General features: G+C 33.5%; 1 protein-coding gene across 5 annotated transcripts; it reads right to left on the bottom strand.

Moving 5' to 3' along the window:
• Positions 1 to 1,375: 1,375 nt before the first annotated feature.
• alph (alphabet) lies at positions 1,376 to 24,124 on the bottom strand. 5 transcript variants are annotated; one of them, XM_069037474.1, is made up of 7 exons: positions 23,964 to 24,124; positions 23,572 to 23,834; positions 18,583 to 19,194; positions 18,405 to 18,522; positions 16,155 to 16,257; positions 16,050 to 16,104; positions 1,376 to 2,085 (listed from the first exon to the last, which is right to left on the bottom strand). In XM_069037474.1, exons 2-7 carry the CDS (start codon positions 23,767 to 23,769, stop codon positions 2,065 to 2,067), a joined length of 1,107 nt encoding a protein of 368 aa, XP_068893575.1. In that variant the 5' UTR covers positions 23,770 to 23,834; positions 23,964 to 24,124; the 3' UTR covers positions 1,376 to 2,064. The 5 variants fall into 5 exon arrangements, with proteins under 5 accessions (XP_068893575.1, XP_068893577.1, XP_068893576.1 ...); XM_069037476.1 differs by lacking the exon at positions 23,964 to 24,124 and adding an exon at positions 23,891 to 23,909; XM_069037475.1 differs by lacking the exon at positions 23,964 to 24,124 and adding an exon at positions 23,887 to 23,905.
• Positions 24,125 to 25,272: the final 1,148 nt, after the last annotated feature.

Below are 25,272 nucleotides of genomic sequence, written 5' to 3'. Positions count from 1 at the left end.
CGAAGTTAGGAGGCAGTTCATTTGATCCAGGTTAAAGCAAAGTTGGCAAGGGTGAAAACAGTAACTTTTTGGTAATTTTATGTTTACAAATTTATCGAGGCAGGCCTATCTTCTTTAACCTAGAATTTTGTATTGCATTTTATTCCGTTCGTTTTATTTTTTGTGTATTTTAAGGACTTTAGACGTTTTCAGTTTTTGATACCTACTACCGAGCGATCCAAAAGTCTTTCTATCAAGTGAGTCATGAGTCATGACATTATTATAATTACACCATAAAATAAAGAAATTAACATTTTAAATTAAAAAACATCGGTCAAAAAGCATTATAACTACATACCTTGTGTGTGAAACATTTTGCAACGCTCAGTTTATGAAACACTCCGCTGCGCGTCGTGTTTCAAATTAAACTTCGCGCTGCAAAATGTAACTTCCCACACTCGATTGTAAATAGCTATTTTTTAATAACAGTTATTTGTGTATCAAGGCCCAAAAAGTGCATCTTTTTCGTCTGAGTCTGGCATGGTCTGGGTTTTTTAGTCGAGGCGGAGCCGAGACTTGAAAACAGGCGAGGACAAAAGGCACTTTTTGACCGAGGTGCACACAACGTTTTTAGTGTTCGTTTAGGCAAAAATTTTGAAAAAGGTTATTTATGCATGTCTGATTTTTTTTGTTTAGCCAAAAAACGGTACGTTTAAGACTTTAAGAACACCAACCTCAGCAGCAATTGCCCGTATCGAAATTCCGTCTCTTAAACGTTACGCAATAGTCTGCTTTTGAATTTCAGTTAAACCCATTTTTTCGCATTGACTTTGTCACTGACAATAAGGTTTGACGTCGTACTTTGATTTACATAATAGGTACCAAAATTTTGGCTGTGTACGAGTTTTTTTTGGCCAACGATGAAAGACTCTAAAATGATTGACAATGATGCCATCATGGCTTAGAAATTGTTTAAATCTAGTCTGTTTTAAACTGCATTTTGTGTAGCATAACATTAAATTTTCGCGTTGAATAACCCCGTATTACTTTATTACCAGCTTGTATTGTATAGTTGTCCGTTTTCTCTAAGGTTATATTGAGGCCGTAAAAGTAGTTACCTCCTAATAAACTGCCCTTCCTGTGGGTTTCAGAAGCTACGCGCCCCTGCAATAAATCAAAAAACTCTGAACGAAACAACCAGCCAGGGTTTGCCTGCTGTTTACAACCACAAAATGTTTCCTATTGTAGACAAATCAACTTTTACAATGGGATAATTTTACGGCCCCAATATAACCTTAGAGAAAACGGACAACTATACTGCGAATTACTTCTGAACTATAAAACGAATCATACGCAATCGCGCAGTGGACAGGTAAAGTGCAATAAATGGTAAACGTATACTTAAATAATTTAATCATAATTATTAGAGTATTCTCAATTTATCTTAAATATACAGCACACATTCTGATTTATACACATGTTGATATAGTTAAAAAATAGAATTTCAACGAATTTCTTGGATTGTTACGATGGCTGTACAGAGAACAGAGCGATGAGCTATGATATGATGAAAGTACAATTGATAATAAATGTTTGCATTAAAAAATCGAATGAAATCACCTTACAAACATTTATTATTGTGAAAATGGTAAATCAGGCTGCCACACAAAATTCTGTTTTTCGCAATCATGCAGCATTTTCTAGCGGCACCTTTAAATAAAAAACAACAAACTTTACATTATTATCCTATAAGGAAAACGTTTAATCAATAATGACATGAGCGTTGTGCACGTAACATACAAAAATTTCAACTTCCTATGTGTAACATACAAAAAACAAATCACTTTTTGTAATATTGGTAACTAATAAAAAAAAGTTAGGCCCTAACGGTGAAAGGAATAACAAGCAATTAAGACAATAATAATCATTCACGTTGTTAACGAATAAAAGTACAGGGCAGCAATAAAAATATACATAATTATTTTAATATTATGAATTCCTAATGCCAATCAAGCTTATTTTTTTAAATAAAACAGCAATAGCCTAAAATTAACCTCAACACCTGAAAGTGTATTTTCTTCAAATTTAGTTGAAAGAGTCCAAATCCTGCAATAAACTAAACACTTTAGTTTTCTGTTTTACACTGCACGCTTAAATATAGTTTATTAGTATAATATACAAACTCATTATTAACAGAATAGCTTAAACTCGAATAAAATAGTACCTATATACAGAAAAATAAACAATGTGTTGCAAGCAGATGAGGCGACGAGCACACGAAGTGCAAGCGTTTTCAGATAGATTTTTCAATGCGCTAAGCCTATTGTATGTGTGTTCCATGGCATTACAGTTGCTCGGGTAAAGACCACGTTAAATCACAGTTTCTGTAACTTTTCTGGTTACGTTGATTTGAAACAGGACTACCGATATGAGTGACGACGAACGGTGATTTAAAATCGGTCTTAACAAAGCGTTGCTGTGCAAAGGCGACCCATTAATCTATATCACAAATTTATAAAAGTCTTAAATTTATTCACAATGTATTCTTGATGACTGATCTACACAATCAATAGTTGTAAGTTAATTACATATAGGATGGACTAACATTCACGAGTATTAGATTTGTAGCCATGGGCGTCGACTTAAAAAGGTCTGTCAAGCTTTTCACTCGTTATGAACAGTCACCTTACAAATACCCATGTTGTTTCTTGTATGTATAATGCACCACTCTCGTAACAGCAGTTACTGCTAATGATTAATTAATTACGCATATTTTTGAAGCAAATTTCAAATTCAAAATGTTTTATGTGGATTAAATAAAACAGTTCTCCTGGCACGTACCACTGAATAAATTATCATCAACATCACAGTAGAATTTAGTTACTTAAGAATGACGAGGAGAAAGATAAAAATGAGAACATTGATGTTTTCTATTATTATACTTGATGAAATGCGATCAAATCTCGCCATAATTTACTTATTTAATAGGATATCAGACTTTAGGGCCGGTTGCACCAACACCAGTTAAAGTTAACTGGCGTTAAAATGCAACAATGTTTTCGTATATTTTACAGTGTTTTTCCTCTTTTGTCAATTGTATTTTACTATTTCTCAAAACTATTTCATATTTACGTCACTTTAACATTTAATAGAGATAGGAAATAGTTTTGAGAAATAGTAGAAATAATAGGAAAACCAAAAGAAAAACAGTGTAATCTGTAGTTAAATTTAACTCACGTTGGTGCAACCGGCCCTTAAATGTATTTATTTACTACCCACCAAATGGTATACCGCGGCCACCAGCAAATGCAAGTAAGTACAGGATTATTCTAAATGATTGTAGTCGAAGTAGGCGTGAAAACTCAATGTAAAATTTATGGTTGCCGCTCCACATAAAAAAAACATCAAAATGATGTGAATAAGTGAGTACACACGGGAGTTAAATTGGGTGCAAAACAACTCAATATTTCTGGATTCAATCGTTAATTTAACAAAAATAAATAAAAATCTCATCACCGCACTTTTCACCTAAAAAATTACAGTGACAGCGACAAAACTGACAGTTCACATGAAAGCGGCAAAAATGTAATAACATGGGCATGGCCTACTTCGACTACAATCATTTAGAATAACCCTGTATAATATATTCGCTGGTTCTTTTTAAGTTATTTTGGTTTTATAAAAAATAATTTCAATATAAACTGTATACGTTATAGCTTTCTGACGTCCATGGCATCAATAATCACTGTCACTTTGAACTACTAGTTCAAGAATCAAGACTATTAAAAAATCTACTGCTGTACAGTACAATGTTGGAGATAATTATTTACTGATTTAACAATATGTTTATATAAAGTAGGTAATATAACTTTATACAAGATCCAAATAGATTAAACGATTAAACTTTGTTAGAAGATAAATAAAATATAGTCAGATTACGACCAGCTTCTACCTAATACATCAAACAAATAAGTGAAATTAGTTTTGACCATGTTATTGTTTGTTAAACTGAGTTCTGAACTATAATTGATTACGAACGTCGAAATTTCAACAATCTATGATTTATTTAAATTACCTATAAATACATTTAAGTAATCTGACGTTATTTTACATATATCGTGATAAAAAAATGCTATCAAAGTTAGTCATCAAAAACAAATCTTGCGTCTCAGCTCACTTCATGTAATTTCTGTTTTTGGTGAACTGTCACAAAGTGGGATTCAGGCATCCATTTTTTATTGTCTAAAGTGAATATCATCTTACGAAAATTGTAAAACGCACAATGTACTTGATAAAATACAAAATATCAGTAATGAATGACATTTCAAATAAGAGTTTAGCTGAAACTGAGTTTCATTTTTCATAGGTAACTTGGATGGCATTTTTTTGTCTTATGGTATTTAATTCTACACATCCCTTTGGGTGTCAAAGACCAAATAAAAATATTTTTCTTTACAACATAAATTGTATTTTTATAATCAACAAAAGCAACGTATAAAAATATTTGCCACATTTATAAATTTTCATTCTTCCCTACACAAAAACGTTTAAAATGCATTCTATAATACTGACAACATTAATCACAATACATAAATATTCGAATTTAAAATGTTGATTTTCTACAAATAAATAAATGAAGTTGTTAGATTTGGTGGCACATTTCGGTTTAATTTTGGTTTGGAGAAATTTAATTGTAAACTGTTGTACATATTAATATAGTAATTGGTGATAAAATGTTTGGGTATCATTTGTAGTATTGTAGTGATTATAAATTACGTACTAACATTTATTGATAACAATTAATGTGGAAATAAATAATTAAGAGATCAATGCAAAATAATAAAGTTTAAACGCAGAAGAAATTATGCAACATTTTATATACCCAAGCAATAATTTAGAAAAAAAGTAATTATTCTTTAAAAATTGTTAGTTAATGATAGGTGTGTTAAGGAGAAGAAATAATGGAAGCAAATAGGAATTTGCGCCACGTTGATAGTATCTAGCGTGGTGATTTGGTCACGTATAATAAAAAACACCTCTTGTGACAACAAACTCTCGTAAATAAAGCCCATCGGGATGCATACCGATTTACAGTGTAGTTTCTGAGATGCATCTTACTGGAAAATGTTTGTTTGTGCGTATTAGAGCCCCAACAAATTTGAATTTTGCCGAATCAGGTAAAAATATTTAATACATGCGTCAGAACGTACAAAGAACTGCCAAAACATGTTTACATTTTTATAAATGTCATTTTAATATTCTGAATAAGTGCATTTTTGTAGAAAACACATATCTACATCACAACCGAAAATATTCCCAACAGGACTAAATTACAAAATTGTACGTCAATTATGCGTATACGTATAAATTATCTAACATTTTTGTCCATTGGTGAACGCACTTGTTCTTGTTGTTCATCGAAGATATTTGAAACGGAATAAACGTTTGTGAAGTATAATAATTATTGTATAAATATAATTAATGTTTTATTTCAAACGAAAAATTATTGCTATAAATCTAAAAAATTGACAATTACACAAACTGAAATAAACTTTTAACTATTCAATCTGTTGGTAAAATGAAGCAACTTTTATCCAAAATATAACGCCAGTGGTGGTGTGCCCTTGAATTTTACCCACGGATTGCACTGGTTACTGGAAGCACTGTAAATAATGAAAAAATAGTGTTTTTTCAATTTAGAATTAAAAAAAAATCACATAAATATTATACGTCTTTTTAACTTCCAGAAAAATACGTACACATCAAAAATTATCTGTATAATGAAAGTTGTCAAACTACTCTGTCAATTCTGTTATTTAATTGTTTGTTAATTTTATAATAATCATTTGTGGACATTAATGGAAAGCGCATTAACTAATATACAGATAAGTTAGCACGTAGTAAGTTCAAAAAAATTTAAATATTTTTTTAAATTATTGCATACAGGTGTTTCTGAAATACACGTAAAACAAAAAATTATAATTAGCGACGATGGGTGGAAGGCATTAACAATTTTTTTTTAGTTTTCGTGACAAAAATAACTAAAAAATCGTTGGAAAGTTAGTTAGTTAATAACTATAATAAAATAATTGATTGAATGGGAGTGGAAAAAATTAATCTATCTCCATCATTTTGGATGATTAAAAAAAAGTTTCCTAAACCTTTTGGACAACCGCCCCAGTTTAGATGTTTTTTTTGTATGTGTATTTCATCAAAAACACCTGTATTCATATGACAAAAACAGCCATCAAAGTTACCTACCAAAAACAAAATTCAGCGTCTTATAGGTTCATTAAGGCAATTTGTAGGTATGTAAATTATAATGTTATTAGAGAACTGTCACTTGCCCATCACGAAATAAACTAGGCAAAAATGAATAGGGAATTCCACAATTTTTCATGGAAAGCAAAATAATTGCCCCAATCCTCCCACGTATTCTTAAACACTAGATAAATTTGAAATGTTACGGGTACTTGAAACATTACATTTAATGTGCATATACATACCGGGTGGGGCATCGTATACGCGCACGCCAGAAATCGCGACTTCTAATTAAATAAAATTGGCGAAATTTTATATACCTGACTAATTATTGATAAGGTATATTTGAGAATTTTTAAAAAAATTTTCTTAATAAATAAGGCCGTAACAGTTTTATTAGTTTTCTGAAATTAACTGTTAATTTACCTATAAAGTTTTACACTAAGTGAATCTGTATCTGCTAGCCCATCAAACCCTGGTGGCAGAATTACAAATTTTGACTTGGTTAGCTAAATAATTCGCTTTTTTATTTAAACGTAAACCAGACGGGTGATTTACGGCACAATGGTATAATTTAAAATGTAAATGTAAAACTGCGTTTAATTCAAAATCTAATTGGTATTTTTTTCCGTAGATTTCGTAAATAATGATAGGAAGTGAATCTGGGTAGGTTAGTATAAAAATCAGAATTTGACTTTTTGGTTGAAATTTACATTTTAATTTTTTTTGGCTTTGTAGGTAAGTGAAAAATTATCAAAAAATTATGAAATGCACCTTCTTACCAATAGCCACGTAAGTCTGAAAAATTTCGACAATTTTATTTAATTAGAAGTCGCGATTTCTCGCGTGCGCGTATACGATGCCCCACCCGGTATATTTCTAACACATTTCATTACAAATTTTAAACTGTAGATAAAAAAAATTCAAAAATTGAAAAATTCCCTATTCATTTTTGCCTAGTTTAGAATTCAAGCATAAATATGTATTTTATGAACTAAAGTAAAAACCGACTTTTGATTTTCATAGGTAAATTTGACATTTTTTTAATCATATGGTGTAACTATTGGGTGATTCAAAATGAATATGGATAAATATAGCAACTATGTACGAAAATTTATTTGGCAACTCTGTAGATAGGATAGAGTGGACCATGGGCTGCTAGATCGAAAAAGACAAAGTCTCTTATATACCGGGTGAGTCAAGTTTTACCGCCCGCACGATAAACCCTATTAAAAAATTAGTAAAAATTACGAAACTTTAGGGTTACATTCCCTTGATATAAGGCTTCAATCGTGTGTAATCAATTTTCCCGTATCACTTCAATCAGAGCCATAAAATTAAAAAAATGTATTTTGACCAACAAATTTTTTTCGAAGAACATTCATGAAATTCGCATCAAAAGAAAATGATTATAGTCCATTCATTTTAAATCTTGGGTAAAGTTGTAAACTCAAAACGCCGTAAATTACGAAAGCGGCAAGTTTTCATTGTGTGGGTACTGTAAAGTAGTGATCCTCTGTTCACATAAAATTGGTACCACGTCGTACTTTCACCATCCTATCGACGAGCAAAAGAAAGAGACCTTAAAGTATCCGCAAATAAAAAAAAAATTAAAACACATTTTGCGATCAGTGACCAAAAAAATGTTAAGAGATTGTTGATTTTGTATTGGGAAATTTTGTATTTGAGAAATAAGATTGCTAAATAAAGAAATAAGAGTAATTAATAAAGTATCCATTACATGTATACTTTAAAATAAATTAATAAATAAAACTTACTTACATAAACAAATAGAAAATTAATCGTCATCTGAATCAAATTCACTAGATGATTCACCAGTATTGGCAACAAATATTCCAGCACATTAAGAATAATTTGTCCAGACTGATAAGTCAAATGACCCAAACCACCTGACATATTGAGTAAAATTAACGCACTGAATTCACTTTACACAACACAAGTTATTTCTTGAACGGTACAACTAAGACTGTAATTGTTTAGTGGCTTAGGGCCGGCCGGTCCTGTATTTTTAAAATTCTGGAAAACCCCATTATTATGTACTTTCTGTCTACGCTTGGGATGTCTTATTATTACCTGCACCCGTCGTATAGATAAGGTAAGCAGAACATATTTATAGTATAGTTCTCCCAGAGCTGCAGCGGTTTTATGGCAGGGCAATAGTAATTATTACGCCTGTTGAGATGCCGATACGCGACATAAACAGACCCCTGTCAATCATCATTTTCGTTCTATACCTGTCAGTTTACAGGGTAGTACTTGGACGAATTTACGATTAGGGGTTGTACTTGCGGTTTAAACCTATTGTCGGTGTTGTTAACGTTTATACAATGGTACCCTGCCATAAAACCGCTGCAGCTCTGGGGGAACTATACCTAAAAACAGATGTTTTAAAGTGCGTCTATCGATATTTTGAAACGACTTTTTAAACACTAGTTAACATTTTGGGTCGTTTATGATGGTCTCATTACTAGGGCATTATTTACCTACCCTGTAACAAAAACTCTCGATGGTACCTGCGGATTATTGAGGATCGGTTACTCACTACTTTTACGACAATCTTTGTTAGCCGGCAATAAACCACTGAAGGAAGCAAAAGGTCGTTTTAAAATATCGATAGACGCACTTTACCGACGAATGCAAATGTATGTTAAATAATGAGCCACCCAGAACACTCGATATTTGTCTCAAGAAAATCCGCAGATAAATTTAACTACAAGAACGCAATGCCCTCAGAAATTTAATGTTTGGGATGGTATTTTTAATAATCAAATTATTGGGCGATTTTAGTAGTAAATTTAAACACAAACATATTTCGACATTTTGATAAATGTGCATAAAAATGTTTCTAATAACTTGACCATTTAACAAATGTTAAATTTAATCAATCTCTTAATGAAGTAGGTACCTGAAATCACGCAAAAACTATTTTTCATGTTAAATTCCTATGGTCAGGTTTGGTAGTTGACACTCGGTATTGAACACAGTTTTAGATTCACTGAGTTTCGGACAAGTGTCAAAGCAGGCAAGTTTTATTACTAAACCCAAGATTTAAAATGAATGAACTATAGTTTTAAAATTATTCCAGTTTTAAGATTAACAGCCAAAAATTACCAAGATTTACAATTACAGTGCCATAAATAAATACCTCATTGTTGGGGTGAACAGCTGTTGAGAACATTTCTAGGAATTCTTAAGTCCATAAAGGGTACCATAAATAACCCATGTCAACCTCTTTTAATATCAAATTCCATTTATTTCAAAAACGGGTGATGTTTTCATGATTTCAATTACACCAAATTGTTCCTTAATGTTTGAAAGGACTCTCAGTGAAAAATTATGTAAATTTATGTAGTTGTTATTAAATTAAAACGAAATATTTACCTGTTTCATTAAAAAATTTGAAATTTTTACCGAATGTTCTACAGCGAGACAAAATCATTCCTGAATTTTTTGAGAATTTTACATCGATTAGAAGTGGGTGTTTTCGCTCGGACGATAAAACTTGACTCCCCGGTACAGGGTGTAGAATGGATTTTGGTACTATTGCGGGCAAAAAAAGTGGGACATCAACGTCATTGTCTTGACTTTTTAATGTGAAAAACCCTTACCTGATTCTAACCCTACTTTGAATTGATTGACGTTGTCATTAAGTATTGTTGGTTGTAGGGAATGATTGTAAGTAAGCACGTAGTAAATATTAGGGTGTCCAGAAAGTTTTGAGCGTTTTTAAGAAAAATAAATAAATATTTATTACTTAGAAAATTAAACAACATTTACACTAAATATTCGCCGTTATTGTCAACGACTTCCAACCATCTTTGTCCCAAAAGCTCAATTCCACGACGATAGAAGATGGGCTCTTTCGAGTTAAAAAACTCTTGGCAAACAGCTTCAACCTGGTCGATATCTTCAAACTCCCGTCCTCTTAGGAAGTGTTCCATTGAACGGAACAAATGATCATCTGATGGCCCAAGGTCTGGACTATAGGGTGGATGGGACAGAACTTCCCACCCTAATTCATCCAGCTTTGCCCTTGTTAACAGTGCGGTATGCGGTTTTGCGTTATTTTGCAAAAACACTACCTGGTTACTGTTAACCAATGCAGGATAACTGAGACGCAGAGATTCTCGAACTCAGTCCAATTGTTGACAATTGTTGCGGCGGTAATGCTACGACCATTTGGAATCATTTCAAAATGAACCATTCCTTCTGAATTCCACCAAACACTTAACATAACCTTTTTCCCAAAAGAATTTTTTTTGGTACTGGTAGAGCAGGTTGACCAGGTGTAATCCATTGATTAGCATGATCTGGGTTTTAAAAAAGTTCCATTTTTCGTCGCATGCAATGATTCGCCGATAAAATCATCCATCAAGGGCATTTTGGCGTAATTGACGACACAGGTCGATACGTCGTTGCTTCTGTTCAGCCGTTAATTCTCTGGGAACTTTCCGGGCCCTTCTGTTCGCTTTTTCAATACGATGAAGATGATTTCAAATGGTGGATTTTGACAACAGGAGTTCTGTTGCCAATCTCCGAACACTAGTCCTTGGATTGCCTTCAATGGTTTGTTGGAAGTATTCAAGATTATAAGCTAACGGTCGTCCCGAACGATTTTTATCTCTAAGACCTTCTTCCACAGTCCGAAATTTCGCAAACCATCGCCGACAAGTAGACTCTTTTACCGTCCCCGCACCTTCAATTCTGCATATCGTCGTGTACACTAGCAAAGCACGTAACTCCAAAATGCAAAATTTTACAGGAGCAACAATAAACTGTACCAGAAACAAAATTGCATTCTGCTAATGTTAAAACCGCTCTTGCTTCGGGGCGATTCCCCACCCTCTACCCTCGCAAATAGTTATGTAAGTCCAGGTACAAACAGAAACCGGAGTACAGCAGAATTGATTTGTAACTCAGAACGAGCACACAACTGAACGCTCGGTATTTTGTATGTAAGATTTAGTCTTAATAAACACTTAAATCAAGTTCAGTCCATCATTTGTATCGACGATTCAACCCGACAATAAACTAGGGAATAACACACGGTTTTCCCCAACAGCTAACCTGTGAGTTCACCTGGATACAATTCGGTTACATTCGGTTTCTTGTATCCAGGTGAACTCGCCGGTTAGCAGAATGCTATTTTGTTTCTGGTACAGTTTATTGTTGCTCCTGTAAAATTTTGCATTTTGGAGTTACGTGCTTTGCTAGTGTACACGACGATATATTTCTTGTGGCTGCTGCCGCTGAATGTCCACATTTAAATTCATATAACATTAAATTACGATTTCGTTTTTTTCCATGATAAACAATCAATTACCAGAATGTAACCAATTGAAAATTATTTAAATGAGAAACGTCAAATTGTTTATGGGCAAGTGTACTTCATATTTTAAAAAACTAACAAAAATTACCAATTGACTTTACATTTATTTTATATCCTGAAACAGAATACCACAAAAACACTCAGAACTTATTGGACACCCTAATATTTATTTAATACAAACTTCCAATCAAAATCTACTTTTATCAAAAGAAGAGGGCATTTGGAAAAGGAAAATAGGAGTATAAAATAAATTTTTAAACTGTCAGCTGGAATAGTGTCAAAAAAAATGACAATAAAGCTTGAACTACAGTTAATTTCAAAATTATCGAGTACACCTTAAAAATCAAGAAGTCGATTTATTACAGTTTTTTCCACATGTAAACATGCCTTTTTGAAATTTGAGCGTCATATTTTTTATATAGGTTAGGTGAGTTTGACAACATAAAATGTCGCTGATATTTTAGAACATCATAATAGTGTCTGTTTTATCCTCCACACGATGCTCTTCGCGATGTTATAATACTGAGCTACCTCTGGATCGACCATCCTTCTTCTAATTTGGAAAGAATGAGCATTTTCGCGTTTTCGCTTAAATTAGGCATTTTGTTTGTCAAAATTGACATTGATCATTGACAAAAAATGTAAGTGCAATTCACACTGTAGAAAATTAGGTGTACTCTATAATTTTGAAATTAACTGTACATCGAATTTTTCAAAACTGACAGAAATTTGCAGTCCCACTTGTTTTGCCCGCAATTGCACTTTACGTGCAATAGTGAAAATCCTCTGATATTGGCTCCCCTAATTATTTTCCAACAAAACCTTAAACACAAAAGTTGTAGAGTAAAAAAAATTGTACCTATAATCTGTTGCAAAATTAAAAATCCATCACCTGTTGAATTATGTTGGCAGAAAAAAAGAAATCCCTAGAATAAGTTTCATTTTTTCGGGTTGCCCAACCTACCGCCAAAATTTAACTGAGAACTGTTGAGTTTACTTATGTAATACAAAATAATTATTATGTACAAAAGGTGGTAGCTACCATATCATACCTTTTCAATGAAATAATAAAATGAGAACAAAAAAACACGATGAACTACGACCAAAACGACTGTCAACAGTTTTCTTTCATAACCGCACTTTTTTCTGACATTTGCAGACACTAAAAACAAAAGTTGGCGACGTTGTCGGTTGTATTTTCGAGGTAGAATGCAGTGTTGGTGGATTTTTGATTTTGAAACAGATTATAAATCCATTTCTAATTATTTTCTAACACCTTTTGGTTCTGTTAGACAAGAAAAATCAATTAAAAATCTACCGATAAAATAGTAATAGCCATGACTCCCGACAACAATAAAGTTCATTTTTTGACAAACGTAACGAGTTTGCTGATTCCTCAAAGAATGAAAAACAAAGAAGAAAAAGTTAACTTCGTAAAATGGTATTACTCCGGATTGTCTTTTAGAGACATGCAAGCAACATTTCCTGTATTCTATCCGGAGAGACCAATTCCAAGTTTGACATGTCAAATATCATACATTGTCATCTTTGGTTGTCACCTCGGTTACACTTCTCAGCTATTGCTATTTGGACAAATTCTTTAATTCTTTTTTCCATTATTGTAATTGTGTACTTCCGGAAGATGTTAAAAAATCAAACAAATAAGAATTGGGAACCATTTTTAAAACTCTACAACTTTCGTATTTAACGGTTTGTTCTAAAATAAGCGTCGTTTTCATGGTGGCTTTACAAGCGTGGCTCGCTCGGCTTTAGAAGAGTCGTCTTCATTTTCATGGTGGCTTGCTACTTCAAGACAGCCACGCCAACACGCATGCGCTATTGAGCGAGCTAGCGTTGAACTGTCACATCAGCTGATTTGATTATGTAGTTGAGAGTTCGAGCGCATGCGCAAGCTTCCAAAGCCTGAGCGTGGCTTTGAAAAATAGAAATATTTCCTATTCTAGCAAAGTCCGAGCCACGCCGCGGCGTTTTTTAAAAGCTGTGCTCCCATTGGTCGAGCGGTTTCCAAGCCGAGCGAGCCACGCTTGTAAAGCCACCATGAAAACGACGCTATAATTAGGGGAGCCAATATTCGACGATTTTTACTTTTACACGTAAAGTGTCTATGTACCAAAATCCATTCTACACCCGGTATATAAGAGACTTTGTCTCTTTCGATCTAGGTGGCCATGGAGTGGACATTTCTTTGACAGTTCATAGTCCCCCAATTTTGAAAATTGTCAAGTCAATCTGAAATGGTATAAAAATAGTAATTTACGTTATAAGTCCGGTAGGTTACAAGTATACTCCGTACTCTGATAGACTGCACGTTTTTTGACAGAAGACAGACACAGAAACTGGTTTGGCGGGAATTAATGTGCAGGGATACAACGGTTTTCTATATAACGTGAAACAATTGAGATGGAGAGTTTAGTATTTTTCACTGCTTTATGTTTTGGAACTAGAATTTAAAAACGTGCAATCTATCACCGTACGGAGTATACTACCGGATGTATATCGTAATGTATTTTTTGCACGACCTGTATATAATGAGCAACTTTACTCCCTGATTGTATGGAGTGAAGTGGCTCTTTTTTCCCCTTGGGCAAAAAACCGCAGCCAACTCAAGCTTTTAGTCATCTTTTTTCCCCTTGGGCAAAAAACCATAGCCTATTCAACCTTTTATGGTACATATTTATTTCGAATTAATTTGTTTTTTCACTCGAGATGCAGTTTGTAGCCCGAAGGCGAAGCCCGAGGGTCCTACAAAGCACCGACGGTAACAATCATGCAATCCCGAGGTGCAGATACTATTGTTTGCACGATCAAAAAATTTTAATTGAAAAAAGCCAAAAGGTTAGAAATTATTTTTAACTGCCAACATGACATTTAAATTTAGCTTGACAGTTAGTGATAATTTACAAATTTTCGGCTTTTTTCTATTAAAATCGGTGAGTCGTGCAAAAAATAGTGTATGGACCTCGGGAGTGAATGATTTTTACCCTCAGTGCTTTGTAGCCCTCGGGCTACGCCCTCTGGCTCAACTTCACTCCCTCGGTACATAATATACTATTTATTTCATACTGGAAGTCTCTTGTGCATCATTATTTTATTTCAAAAATTAAAAAATCACATTATGTATATTATGAAAATAGCATCACCTTTTTTCCGGTGGCAACGGCCGTTGCTATTGTTTTTTAGATCGAATATTTTTTTACTTTTTCACTTTTCAATGTCAGATTTGATGTATAAAAGGAAAACAATCCGGTAGGTATTGCCAAGTGACACTTTCCGGCTCTGATACTGTTATAACTCACCTACCGGACTCAAATTGATGATGCAATCGAGCATCTACCGGACAGTATGAAATAAAAAATCAAATGCACGCATATGAAATGTCAGCTCTACCCCTCTACCCCATCCACACACACTCCCGCACAAGTGTTTGCAAGTTGCCGCACTGCCGTTATGAGACTAGACTAGACTAGCATAATGCCCATAATGGGGCCACACACAGAGAGGGAAGAGTCAAGACTGGAATGCACACGCCACGGGGTACAGTTAAAACTCCCTGTGTGTGGAGAAGAATGTGGCACGCGCATTCAAATCAGTTGGAATCAAAACTGTCTTGATTTTTGGCGTGCACATTAAAACCCGCGCTGTGTGTGGCGACAAGTCGCTGCATGCTTTGGTTAGAATTCAGTGGCGGCCGTATTTTGTCTGATTTACGAAATATATCTCGTGAATACAATACAGGGGCACGCCACTGTTATCAGACAAATTTCATTTTTGGTCACAATCACAATGAACGTTTGCTGCACAACTAACGGGGAAGCAGTAGTGTGTGTGTACTCACAGAGAGTACGGGTTTAGCTTAGGACAAGCGTGTACACTTTTAACTGCACATTCTTCCCTGTGTGTGGCCGCCCTAAAATTTTGAAATTAACTCTATTAATTTCAATTAGGATTTTTGAAAGTTTGGCTTGTGTGATTTCTTTGATTAATAGTATCATACAATTAATTTCTCTTAGTACTGAGCTTTACACTTTTAGGCAAGAACAAAACATTATTACAAAATACGTACAAAATTCGTTCGAGAGAAATCGTAAAAAATATTGTTAAGAATTACATTCGTACAGGGCAGATTACGTGACTGCAACAGCAATAGGTCTATTTAAACCACAAATAATTTTACACGCTTGCAAAATGAGCAATGCAACGAATTTTTTGTTGTTAAATGTTTCTCAACGAATGCTACAAAATAAAAATTGACAACTTTCTTCTGTTTTATTGTTCACGATAATGCCAAAAGCCCAAACACCCCAAACGCACACTTGTGTGAATTTAGTTTAATTAAATTTGAAAACATGTACAAAGTTAAATACAATTCAGTCACCCAAAATGATATATTTACAATGTATTATTGATACAAAAAACTACAAGCTACGGCATAACTTACAGTTTCAGCTTGATCCGGACACAATTCTTTGAAAATTTTTTCAATCAGTGCACGCCTGAAACAAAACTCGTTGAAAAGTTAATACAAAGACTGAACGCCACTTACTTTGCAGCTAATCCACCGCCTGGAGGTAATCCTTCAATGTTGAGTGATACAAGTTTGTGCAGCACCATGGAGAATTCATTGTCTTCGTTTTCATCCACAATTTCTGTAAAAAAAAGAGACAAATAAAAACAATAAAACACGTGCTTTGGTAAAACAGTCGTTTATTTAAACAAACCATATTACAAATGGCACATAAAATAGGAACAAATAAAACTAGACAAGGCGAAAATGAGCCAGAACGTCTTTTGTTAGATGATGACAATAACATTGGAATGTTCCGGAACTAAATCGTGGAATTTAATGATGTTTTCCAATTTCGCCTGCTCGAATTGTGACAACGACAAAGAAGTTAAGAGTTAAAAATTATTGCTCACAAGGAAATTATTGAAATACGATTTTCGATTTGAATCGATCAGTCTTCGTCTTAACTTCTTTAAAAAAAAAGGAAACTACACAGAAACATAACGAGTGGTTAACGACAACACAAACAATCAGGAAGACAATGTTTAAACAACAATTAGACTTAAAGTGTATTAGAATATATAGAAAGCTTTACAGAAATATTCAACTATATAAAGTATATTGTAAAAGACTAGAGCATTTTCCTAGGACTAGGGTGATTTTAAAGCTAAAATTGTCAGGGAGATCACAAAGAGAATTCAGAGATCTCAAAGTGTCTTTCCATATAAGGTTGAATATATGCAATTTGAAAAAGTCTCTCTGATCTAAGTGCCACCCCTACAGAGTGCAAAGATCATATTAAATATTTCCGCACGATAAAAGTTCAACGCAATCTTCTTTGGCAACCGTACAATTTACGTTACGTAAACTTTCAAACAGATAAAGACTTATCATTAAAAACAACAGTTATAAATTGCTTGAACACTTAGAATTTAAGCACCATCATTTCGAGTACTTTGAGAAATGCAAAATTTAAAGAATTAAAAGTTTGACACGTATACTTTGTAGTTTCGTTATAAAATTACAACAGAGAACATCGAATAAAGAGAAAGAAATTCCAACCAGAATACCACAAAACAGTTACAACGTTCGTATTACCCTGTATTCACAAATAATCTTTAAAAATTTAAGTTACGAGTACATTCCCTGTTAGTTGTTACGAATTATATTATTCAAACTGTTAATAACACGAAAATATGTCACAGATTTATAATAAATAATTTATAATAAAATTTATTCATCGACATAATATTTACCGCGTAATTTTAAAAACCCTTCAACGCGTTAGTTTATATAAAAATTTCATTTTTAAAATTGTTATCCGCTAAGTGTTTTACTATCGAGTATTAATATTTATTTAATATTATATCAGACCGCGAACAAGAAAAGGCCGACCTCAAAAGATGAAACATTTTTAGAGGCTTAGAGTAAGTCTTATATCAAAAGTTTTTGGTCCATTTTATATTCACATGTCATTTAATATTCATTTTTAACAACTCTACGTGAAATAATTTACTACGATATCTACAGAAGTCTTTTAGAAGCTGTCCAAGGCAAAATCAGTTTAAAGGCATATTAAACGATAGATCAAAAATATTCCCGACTAGGTAAAGTAAAAGAACAAACCATCTGGTCTTTTCAATTTAAGTATTATGTACAATATTTGCATATTACTCATCCTCCAATGTATTTGTTAAAAAGACCTCTGCATTCCTTATTATAATTGTTTAAAATAATACATTGTCTTTATTGTACAAACTATGAACACATACATTGTGGTAAATTTACTTCTACAGATATATCGTTGTAAAAAGGAGTCTACGAAGCTTGTGCCTTTGAAGGTAATTTAGTGGATGCGATTAAATGTTTAAATGTACATTAATAACGTGAATTACTGGAAACTGGAAACTTAAACCACTACTGTATATTCTATGGATTTGAGATGACTGTTAATACTGAGGTTTCACTAATTTTTAAAATGAGCAAGAGGAGAATAATACTGAAATAATCACAACTTCGTCAAAAGGAGGGCAGTTATTTTGCTTGGTTCAGAATCTCTTAAAATTTCATTTGATTCTTTGGGAACTGCAGCTAAAATAATTCGAAAAGAAAAATCAATACGACAAAATAAAACAACATAAAAAGCACAGCAATTATTAAGGATATTAAAAATGCTAAGATCAGGCATTGACTAGAGTATTAGAGTATACACGTTTTAAGATCACTTGGTTGAAAGGAAAGAGCTGAAGCAACGTTAAATACCCTGACAAGTGAAAAAATTAAAACAACCTTTTATACGCCTTTCCAGGGTTGCATCCAACTCCTTCTCGGCTTCGATTGCTTCCTGGGTTGGGGTGGGGGCACCAGGAAATACGACTAACACAATACTCATGTTATCTCGACTACCCTGCAATCAGAATTCGACCGTGAAACACGGTACGGTGTCCGGAGAGATGTGGCCACTTACTTTGTACAAACACGTATCGATAACTTGGCTGGTAACTTCTTGTAAATTATCGGTGACTAAAAGGCGATTATGTATGTACTGACAGAGATCCTCGTTGCTCATGACGTCCCATATGCCGTCGCACGCCAACACCAAGAACTCATCCTCGCCGTCGTCTCTGTCTCTAACGAAAATTTCCGGTTCGGGGGAGACCAGCTGCTCGCAGGGTCCTCTTCCTTCGACATTTTTGTACTCGTAATCGCCCAGGGCTCTAGACACGGCCAAGCTGCCGTTTACTCTCTGGATCATGACGTTGCCACCGGCCTTGACGATCCGCTCCCGTTCCGAGGGTAGACCGGGCTTGTGGTCCTGCGTCGTGAAGACGGGACTACCGGCCCGACAAAGTACCGCGCGGGAATCTCCACAATTTGCTATATAGATTAGTCTAGGAGAAACGAAGGCGCAAACCGCCGTCGTGCCACTCTTGTCCTCTCCCGACGTCATTTCAGGTAACGAGCGCATTTTATTATCTAATTCTAGGAAACCATTATGTATGCCCTTCATCACGTCCTCCTGGAATTCCTCCGTCTGCATGATGGCGTCAAGAAGATGCTCAGCGCAGTGGGCTGATACCTTCGTAAACAACATCAATGTTAATAATATTTACCTACCGCTCGCGACAAAATCTCAGGATTCGATATGTCTCCAATTTTTCGTTTGAACAGTTTCTCTTCTTTAAAAATGTGTTTTCTATTTTTCGGACAACAAACAAACTAATGCGTTTTGATCTCTTTACAATCATATTATTTTAATCGTACATATTGTATTTAAACGTCGAGGGCCACTGTTCAGTAAAAATAATAAATACCAAGTAAAATATGTAATAGATGTTCAGGAAAGTGATCGGTGAATAAATCGTAAATGTATAATTAAAAAAAATGTTTCATAGGAAAATATTAATAAATACGCCAAAACGACACGATCGGCGATATGTAAATTTGAAGAGTGAAAGAAAGAAAAGAAATAGCGATAGTCGATTCATGGTGGAGTACATTACGTACAAATATATTTATTTTGCATGACCTTTGTATCAAGCGTTGTTTTAGTCCTTCAAAAGAGGGAATAAAGTAGAGCCGAGCAATAAATTTTGGGAGTCAATTGGTGCGATTCTGTTTTAATTTACCAATATTGCCATATAACAAGGTTGTAGTTGCTATATGAACCAATGTTTGATCTATGCAAAATCAATGTTGCTCAATAACAATGTTGCTAAATTTTGAAACAGAATCGCACTAAATGTCATTTTAAAATTTATTTGCATTGTCACAAAATCACAGCGTCAACAAAATGTCAATTGAATTGTCAATGTTCAAAAGCATGGCCTCTATATCATATTTTAATAAAGTAAGAATAATTTCATTCTTCAAATAATCGTGTTTCAACACTGTGTTTTATTTCATCATAAAACTTGCCAAAGAGAACATATATAGGTGAAGTCCGTTTCACAGTAGAGAACTTTCCATTGTGTTAAACAATGACACTGACGACCAAAATTTATTGCTCGCCACTGTAGCACTTTTACTACTTTGGGAATAAAAACGCCGACTTAGTTTATTGGTAATGGGATCGTTAGAAATGTAAAATCAAAACGAAACATGACATCACGTGGTTTGCGCAGAAGACGAATGTGGGATTTGAATCCAGCTTACGTATGTGACAGCGGCGGAGGCAAAAATTAAAAAAACTTTTTTTTTTGTTTACGGTATACGGGGTGTTTGGTGAATGTTCTGAAGATGAAGATAGTTTTCATTATTCTATTAGAGGTTCTACAACAAAAGTACAGTGTGATTGAAAAAGAATGAGGACAATTTGAATTTGGCGCCTAGTGAATAATTTGTCATGTTGGTGACAAGTATTGACAGCAAAAATAAAGCTTGATATGATCATGGGCGTATCTACTGGGGAATTGCAAATTAGTGACAATTGACAAACGAAATCAAAACAATGGGTTTGACCCTGGTTTGACGGAAAATCTTGAGAGCGATGCTCTTCTGAAGCAAAACTGCCACCCACAAAACATGAAACGCACTATAATTTATGGCGCCAAATTCAACTTGTCCTCATCCTTGTCCAATCACACTGTAGATGTCCTCGGTGTAGAATTTCTTTCATCAGATGAAGAAAATTGAGTTTTGGTTAAATTTTTATTAAAAAAGAAAATCATTTTGTCTCTGTCATGTTTCGTTTTGACTTACCTTCTACGATGACATAATGTGTCAAAGTAACAATAAAGAAAAATAAACGTACCCTTGAACAACACAATACAAAATATTCAAAAGAATAGAAGTGAATACCTATACTTATTTCATACTAGTTGGCCCGACAGACGTTTGTGATCGTTTTGTAAATTTGTGAAAAGCTATTGGAAATGTGTGAACAAAGTAAAAATGAGAAATTTTACATGCGAGATTAATTCAATCGGCACTACACTGCTGAAATGCTGAAAATGTGTGATGTGCCTGGAATGTGATCGAATCGGAACCATGCGGTTTTGTTTCAAAATTTAAGTTACATATTAATTAAGTCAGAATTTCATTCCATTAAATTTGAAGTCACAATAAATCTCAGTGTTTTATTTACATTTCGATTTTGATTTACTTTTTTGTGAGTGTATAACCGATTGTCACTTCAAAACTCACCATATGTCGTAGGTAAATCTGTTTTGAGATAAAACGACTAAACTTAATTCATTTCATGAAAAAATTGCGATGAACTTACATCAGGATCACAATTCAATTGAAAATGCACGACTCAAATCAATTTTTCGTCACTATGTAACCGATTGATTCTTGATTCACAATTTGACAATCAGCTGTCAAATGACATTTGTAAGTAGCGAAATAAATTGGAATAGAAATATGTAGTTTCTGGACGTTATATAAAAAAAAAATTGTGCCGATTCTGTGGATATTTGTTAAATAAAAATGTTCAAGCACTTCTTTTAATAATTGGTATTAGGGACTTTTTTGTGTTGGTAACACTTAAACATTTAAATTTTAAAACCAACATCGTTCTTGTTTCCTGACATTTATTAAATTTAATGAATTTACTTTTTTGACATTTTCCTGAAACATTTGGTATCGGGTATTTTTAAAAATTTTACCTTATAGTAAGCGTTGAAGAGTCGATTGTCACTATACAGGTTACGGATCACGGATCAGCTGTTTAAATCTTACGTTTTACACGGGTGGTGCGTTCTCAATCGACTTCAACGCCTACTATATAGGTGAAATTAAAAAAAAAGATATAATGGATACACCAGCGCATATTCAAGAAGTCGCTCAAAACGTAATTTTCATTAACTATTGCTTCTTTGTAATTAGTTTGTACGTTATTGTAAATAGAGAAAAATGTTTTTTGTTCGACACTGACAGAATTTGAGAATTTTCTCCTGTGTAAACGGATTTTGATAAATGTCACAGCTTGTTAAAACGTAACGTGAAGCTAATTTTAAAGATTTTAAGCGATTTGGAGCCTTTAAGGGGCTTGTCGAACAAAAAAACGTTGTATTCAACTCGTTCGTGTGTAAATTGTTTTTTTTTTGCACCCGTGGGCATTTAAAAAGCTCGTTTCACTCGCGTTTTAAACTGGTCCACTCATGCCAAAAAAAAAACCCAATTTACATACGAACTTTTTAAATAAACCACTATTAACGAGCCATGCGTAGAATTAACATTGATGCTCGACAGAATCTTGATAACACGTGCCAACCGAAACCGATGACAACTCCTTTTGCCGTACTAGGCCGGCAAGTCATGTGTTTCTGGACGATTTCGAGATCTACAAATCACCAAATTCCGGCCGGAGGCACGAAACCGGAGGCACGAAAGATATTTATGACAGAAACCTATTTTAAAATTGGATTGAAGAATGTGGTGGTTGGGTTTTCCATAAACCTTATTTGTTAAGAGTTTCTGCAAAATTTCCACTTTTTTTAAATCATATTGTATAAATTGTTATGTATATGGTTATTTTTATATCTTATAAAGCCTTCCTCAGTGTCTATATTTTGAAGCAAATAGATTATTCATAATTACTTTTTACTTCTATAATTATTTCTAAAATCTCAACAATTGCATTGATAATAAAATAAATTCGTAAAAGAGTACAGACAATTTTCGTACCTTATTATTGGTTAATTTTTGTCCATTTACACCTTTAAGAAGTTGTGTTAAAGAATTGTAAAACGTTTTGCAAAAATAAAAAACATTACTTTTGTTAAGCAACTGTTTGAAAATGATTTTTGATATATTAATTAACATACTGAAATGTGTTAATTTAATAACACCAATACTGTAGAACTTGCTAAATAAAATCGTTTTGAAAACGTTTCTTACACTTCTGCAAATTCCTTTCCTTATTTTTTTTTAAAGTCAAATAGCACTTTACAATGGTTTCAAAAATACCTCCATATAAAAAAAAAATTAAATTTTGTTAAAACAATTTATTACTGTTGCAAATTCTGGCAAATTGAAATTCCACCAACAATTTTCAGTTATTAGCATAAAACTATTCATACTCACAATCATTATTTTAATTATATTAATTACAAGTAACTATTACTTCCAGTAATATATACTTACTTCAAACTTTAACATTATTTTTTCATTATGTGAACAATAAAATTGCATCAGTAAATAAAAATTACTTGTGGCTCATGGTGTTAATTGTGATATAGTTAAAAATTGTCATAACCATTCTTTTATGATTGCTAATAATCTTTTAGGTATATTCCACACACTATTAGTTTTTATGGTCATATTCCATTAATGTGTATTGTGCAGATAAAACAGTTTATAATTATGCTCGTAATTGTTTCTAAAAGTCACAATTTTGTACAATTTGGATAAAATGAACTTATGTGATATTCTTGTAGTAACTGACAAATACCTTTCTTATTTGGAAATTGGGTTATCTCAAAAAATTGCAGACATGTCTCGATACTTTTACCTTAGCTCCAGCATGGCCGTCAAACACCGCAAAGTAAGACCAGTCTTTAAGGGCGTCCCCAAGGTTTGTTCTGGCCATGTGGGCGTCCTCCATTTCGACCCTCCAGCCCTGCATGCTAGCCACCCCATAGCGCAGCCCATTGCCTTCTCCACACTCTTGGAATTTATCTGTCTTTGGCTTGTCAAGAAATGCTCCCATTCTGTGTAGATAATTGAATGTATGAAATTTGTCAACGGCGCTCCATTTTAATTTGACTCCACGTGCTGCAAATATAATGTATTTTAAGTAAAAAATTTTCAAATTCACGGTGTTTACGTGCAAAATTTTGACACTATTAACGATGTAAACAGACGCTATTTTGAACAACGTACACTCCCATGCATCACACTTACATTACTTTCCCCAAGAAATCATTGCTTCAATTCCCTGATCATTTACATAACAAAATCTCATGCTTTTTTAATAAACAGACAACAATAAATTATAAAAATGGCGAATTTAAAAGACGTTACGCGTGCGCTTTGCTAAAAATAGAACTTCAAATGACGTAATTTTACACCAATCACCGGCAACCTAAAAATGCAAATAGGATTTTGTCCACTAGATGTCGTTGACATGTCCAATTGACACTAAAGTTACTAGATATATATCTAGTAACTTTAAATTGCCACATAGAATTGCCAATATCTATGAATCTGAATCTTGAATCTCAACGAATGCGTCAAAGGGGATAAAATAGAATTTTTCCTTCTTTAAATAAATTCGATAATAATTAAACATTGATAAATGTAGGATTTGCGGAACTGAAGGGGAAATCATTGAACACATCATTTCTTCTTGCACCGTTTTGGCTCAAAGCGAATATAAAAAACGTCATGATATATTCGCAAAAATTATACACATGAATTTAGCAGTTAAATTCAACTTATTAAAGGATACACAACCACATTATATTTATAAACCCGAAAGTTGTTTGGAAAATGACAATTACAAATTATATTTTGATCGTACAGTTTTAACCGACATTCATATTCAGCATAACAGACCAGACATTATTATTTTAAATAAACAACAAAAGCAAGCATATCTTTTAGATATAGCTGTTCCAAATTCACACAATATAACACAGACATATAATACGAAAATTAATAAATATTTAGAACTCTCCGTTGCTATGAGAAATCTTTGGTGTTTAGAAAAAATTTCGATTTTACCATTTATAATTTCAGCAACAGGAATAGTACCGCAATCTCTTTTTAAAAATTTAAAAATTTTGGACTTAGACAACAAATTGGTGGTTGAAATTCAAAAAGGTATATTATTATACTCATGTCATATCGTGAGGAAATTCCTTAACATTGACACAGAACATAAAACACAAAAAAGTCAAAATGTGGAGGCGAGACGCCGGTAATTATGTTGATTAGCACTGCACTATTACTTGATAGTATTATCCGTAATAGTGTATGTACTCCGGCAAAATTGCCGTGCCGCCGGGTGGAGGTGGGATACGAAAAAACAGTATACATTTTTGTATTGTCAATAATAAACCAACCGATGTTAAGAAATAATTTTGGTATATTTCACATGCACGATGCACGGAAATAAAATGTATGTTATGTTGAACTGAAATGATAATTCGCAGATAATCCTATACACAGTGTCGGAGTTTCAACATTCTGTTGATACAACGATTTTTAA

Source organism: Tenebrio molitor, chromosome 2 (genome assembly GCF_963966145.1).
Source record: "Tenebrio molitor chromosome 2, icTenMoli1.1, whole genome shotgun sequence".
Taxonomy (NCBI): Eukaryota; Metazoa; Arthropoda; class Insecta; order Coleoptera; family Tenebrionidae; genus Tenebrio; species Tenebrio molitor.
The sequence above is the reverse complement of the archived record's forward strand: the minus strand, read 5'-3'. Positions and strand labels throughout refer to the sequence as shown.

Bases quoted from the DNA above. Each gene is read 5' to 3' on its own strand.
- alph (XM_069037474.1), bottom strand. From the start codon at position 23,769: ATGGGAGCATTTCTTGACAAGCCAAAGACAGATAAATTCCAAGAGTGT. The intron at 18,523-18,582 runs GTAAGTGGCCAC...TTCTGATTGCAG, and splicing joins TCGATACGTGTTTGTACAAA to GGTAGTCGAGATAACATGAG. The intron at 16,258-18,404 runs GTTGTTTTAATT...TTTTTTTTACAG, and splicing joins CCTGGAAAGGCGTATAAAAG to AAATTGTGGATGAAAACGAA.